At 36.2% G+C, this 4479-nt stretch overlaps 1 protein-coding gene across 7 annotated transcripts in view; it reads right to left on the bottom strand.

The window, feature by feature from the left end:
- LOC106874070 (PACRG-like protein) overlaps window positions 1–4479 on the bottom strand; it is a 25630-nt gene that overhangs the window by 6612 nt on the left and 14539 nt on the right. For 6 of the 7 annotated variants that reach the window (XM_014921651.2, XM_014921653.2, XM_014921655.2 and 3 more), the window contains 2 exons: window positions 3458–3592; window positions 68–175 (listed from right to left, as the gene is read on the bottom strand). In XM_014921651.2, the coding sequence (XP_014777137.1) occupies window positions 68–175; window positions 3458–3592 (243 nt within the window). The remainder of the gene's footprint in view (window positions 1–67; window positions 176–3457; window positions 3593–4479) is intronic. The other variant, XM_052972815.1, reaches the window with a different exon arrangement.

Raw genomic sequence — 4479 nt, 5'->3', positions numbered from 1 at the left:
AAGATGTGTGTGTGTGTGTGTGTGTCTGTCTGTCAAAGAAAGAAAAAACAAAATCAAATGAACCTACAGCAAGCAGAAATGATTTCAGGTGAATATTAAGGGCATCTTTAGTTGTGGCACTAATCTGGCTGAGTGCTTCTAGTCCGTTCTCAAATACATTATCGTCACGATGAGTCTAGAAAAGAGAAAAAAGAGAAAAAAAAATATCACAATTTTATCAGCATTTCAGACCAGATATCCTAAGAGACATAAAAAAGAGAGAATGACTTATATTAGATGTTGTAATTCTTTCAGACAAAAACATTGAAAGCAAAGAGGTACAAAAAAACTCTTGAAAACATAGAAGTACAAAAAAATTCTGATTTAAAAATAGAGATATCTCCTTTTTAGAGCAGCTCATAATTTTAGAAAGGTACTTTCTGCTTAAGGCTTTTTGTTAAGGCCTGACAGTTAACATGAAGAAGAAAAACAAACAAAAGCATACAGGATTTTATAACCATACTATTCAATGAAGTATAATGATGATGATGACAATAATGATAACAACAACAATAATAATATGCCAATTATTGTTGGATCCTTGGGGATGGTATCAGAAAGCACCAAGAGGAATATAATGGAAATCGAAATAGAATGCCTAGTAGAGCTGTTATAAAAGGTTTGCTTCCTTAGTATGGCCAGAATCATCAGGAAAGTATAAGTTGAAAAACAGATAGCATACTACTGTAGGTTGCAGGTAGCAAGCCCACTATGCATGCAAGACTCCAGGAATTCCAACAAAACAAGAGTTAAAAAGAATAGAATAATAATAATTGTTTCAAATATTGGCACAAGGCCAACAATTTTGAGGGGAGGGTATTAGTCGAAACCATTGGCCCCAGTACTTGACTGATACTTATTTTATTGACCCCCAGAAGGATGAAAAGCAAAGTCAACCTCAGTGGTATTTGAACTCAGAAAGTAAAGTTTTTTCACTTTAACTCCATACATTTGACGGAATGCAATTAAGAAATTGCAATTAAGAAATACCTAAGATGATTTCTACTTTGGGTACAATGGCCATACACTTTTGGGAAAGACTGCAGTCAGTTTAACTGATTTCAGTGAATGAGTGGTACTTCATTTCTTCAACCATCCTAGACAACAAAAAGGCAAAGTTGACCATAGCATGATAATAATAATAAGGGTTTCAAATTTTGGAACAAAGCCAGTAAGTTCAGTGAGAGGAGTAAGTTGATTACATCAACCCCCAGTATTCAACTGGTACTTTATTTTATCAACCCAATAAGTATGAAAGGCAGACCTGAACTTGTCAGAATTTGAACCCAGAACATAAAGAGCCAAAAGAAATGCTGCTAAGCGCTTTGTCTGATGGGCTAATGATTCTGCCAGCTTCCTGCCTAAATGGTAATAATGGTGGTGATGATGATAATAATGATGATGATGATGATAATAACAGAAGCAAAACAAAACTTTATAGCAGTTAAGAAATGTCTTGATCAGTTGTGGCTGATGCTGGTGTCATGTAACTGGCATCCATGCCAGTGACATGTAAAAAGCGCCTTTTAAGTGCTGGACCTCATGGAGGCAATGAATGAGATCTTTGCATTATGTCGTGCTTGAGAAGAAGACCCATCAAATAAAATCACAGTCGAGGCAGATACTGGTGTCACACAAATGGCATCCATGCTGGTAGCAAGTAAAAGCACCTATTACACTTTTGGAGTGGTTGGTGTTAGGAAGGGCATCCAGCTGTAGAAACCATGCCAAATCAGACTGGAGTCTGGTACAGCCTTCCAGTTTGCCAGCCCTGGTCAAACCACTGTGATACCATGGCCAACGGATGCATAAATGACTGCTGTAAGGACATTGACAGATTACAAATAACAGAAAGACATTGAAATATTCTAGATAATAGCAATACTAAAATTTATAAACATTGCTAAGGCATTCATGCACAACATCGAGTACATTTTTGTTAACATTTGTCACATACATTTCCCAAGATGTAGTTAATTCTAGGTTTAATAACAACAATAATAATAATATTTATTCCATGTAATTTCTTCTCCATGTAAATATAATCTTATTCAGTTTTATTATAAATTTTATTAAAAAAAAGGATTGATTTTAGGCATTAATTTTTCAGTTGCATGGTACCTCACCTGTTTGCATCTTTAGATGCAAAAACTTGCCGTCATTTGACATCTCTGGTTGAGACTTGGGTGCAGCTTGTACAAATTAAAGCAAAGGCAAATAATGATAATAATAATAATCCTTTCTACTATAGGCACAAGGCCTGAAATTTTGGGGGAGGGGACCAGTTGATTACATTGATTCCAGTGCGTAACTGGTACTTAATTTATTGACTCCTGCAGCATTTGAACCAGAACGTGAAGACATGAAATACTGCTAAGCATTTTGCCTGGTGTGCTAATGATTGCCGGCTCACTGTCTTAAATAATAATAATAATAATAATTACTACTACTAGGTCTTTACCAGTTCCTACATTGTCTGTAAAAATATTTGTTAATCATACATATACCTTAATAAATTTTTCAAATAATGTTTAGATTGACTTTCCCAATGAAGATTAATAACAACTTGAATACTGTTGAACAACAGCATTTTTCTAAAATACTTTTTTTCATATTCTACACAATAAGTATATTCACTGAACAATATATCATATAATAACTTTGTGATAAAGAACATTCCTTGTCAAAGTTCTTTTGCTTTCATCTTGTTTCTTCTTGGCTGTGCTGCTGAATTCTGTTTGGTTTGCATGTATACACTGGTTTTCAGGGTCATCCACTCTGCTATTAACAATTTAAAATTGTCTGTACATGAACACTGAATCAAGTAGATACAGTTAAAATTCTTGTTTTTTTAATTAAAACTTGTTAGTCACTATGGTGATAACACTACCTATCTATCTTTCACACACAATCTCTCTCAACAACTTTTTCTCTACTAATTTGTTGTGACATGAGTTATCTCCCCTTTTGATTCCTCCATTTCTTCCCTCTTCTACATATATGTTATGACATGAATTATCTTCCTTCTTGATTCCTCCACTTTTTCCCGCCTTCTACATATATCTTGTGAGGGTCAGACAGATGGAAATCAGCTTCTCTTTTATAATATAATGATGATGATGATTATTATTATTATGGAAGGTGGCGAGCAGGCAGAGTTGTTAGCAACCTGAGTGAAATGCTTAGTGGTATTTTGTCTGTTGATATGTTCTGAGTTCAAATTCTGCCGAGGTTGACTTTGCCTTTCATCCTTTTGGGGTTGATAAATTAAGTACCAGTGAAATACTGGGGTCAAGATAATCAACTAGTCCTCTCCCTACAAATTTCAGGCCTTGTGCCTTTAAAGTATCATTATTATTATTAGTAGTAGTAGTAATAATAATAATAGTGGTAGTAATGGATAAAAAAAAATACTCACTAGAGCAGCCCGGAGAGGTTGTATTAACTTTGGTAGAACAGCGATACATTTCTGATCTGCTTCGGGTACGTCTAGCAGCTCCTTGAACCCTTGTTTGGCAACAAATCTGTAAGGGTGTACAGTTTCTCTAAGACCCTGGTGAAACAGAATCAACAGAAAAGAATATTTGAAACAGTGTTGTTCTGTTTAATTCTAAGATCATCACCAGCACCGTATTCTCTTAACAACTTTTGTCCTTTATGAAGTTGGTCAATAAATAATTACTTGTTAAATACAGCAGGTCAATGAAATAATAATAATAATGATAATCCTTTCTACTACAAGCACAAGGCCGGAAATTTTGGTGAGAGTAAATTAGTCAATAGTGATAACTTCAGTGCTCAACTGGTACTTGTTTTATTGACTTGACCTGGAAGGGCAAAGTCAACCTCAATGGCATTTGAACTCAGAACACAAAGCCAGAAGAAATGCCACAACACATTTGGTCCAGAGCAGTAACAATTCTGCCTTAATAATAATAAAAATAATAATAATAAAAGTAATGGTTTCAAATTTTGGCAGAAGGGTAGAAATTTTAGAGGATGACAAGCAAAGTTGATCCCAGCAGCATTTGAACCTGATACATAAAAACAGATGAAATGCCATTAAGTATTTTGTCTGGAGCTTGCCACCATAATAATAATCACCATCATCATCATCATCATCGTTTAACGTCCGCTTTCCATGCTAGCATGGGTTGGACAATTTGACTGAGGACTGGTAAACCAGGTGGTTACACCAGGCTCCAATCTGATTTGGCAGAGTTTCTACAGCTGGATGCCCTTCCTAAGGCCAACCACTCCGAGAGTGTAGTGGGTGCTTTTATGTGCCACCGGCACGAAGGCCAGACAAGCGGTACTGGCAACGGCCATGCTCAAAATGGTGTCTTTTATGTGCCACCTGCACGGGAGCCAGTCCAGCGGCACTGGCAACGATCTCGCTCGAATGTCCTTACATGTGCCACCGGCACAAGTGCCATCACG

This window comes from Octopus bimaculoides, chromosome 14 (genome assembly GCF_001194135.2).
Source record: "Octopus bimaculoides isolate UCB-OBI-ISO-001 chromosome 14, ASM119413v2, whole genome shotgun sequence".
NCBI lineage: Eukaryota > Metazoa > Mollusca > Cephalopoda > Octopoda > Octopodidae > Octopus > Octopus bimaculoides.
Note: the sequence above shows the minus strand (reverse complement) of the source record. Positions and strands in the feature narration are given on the sequence as shown.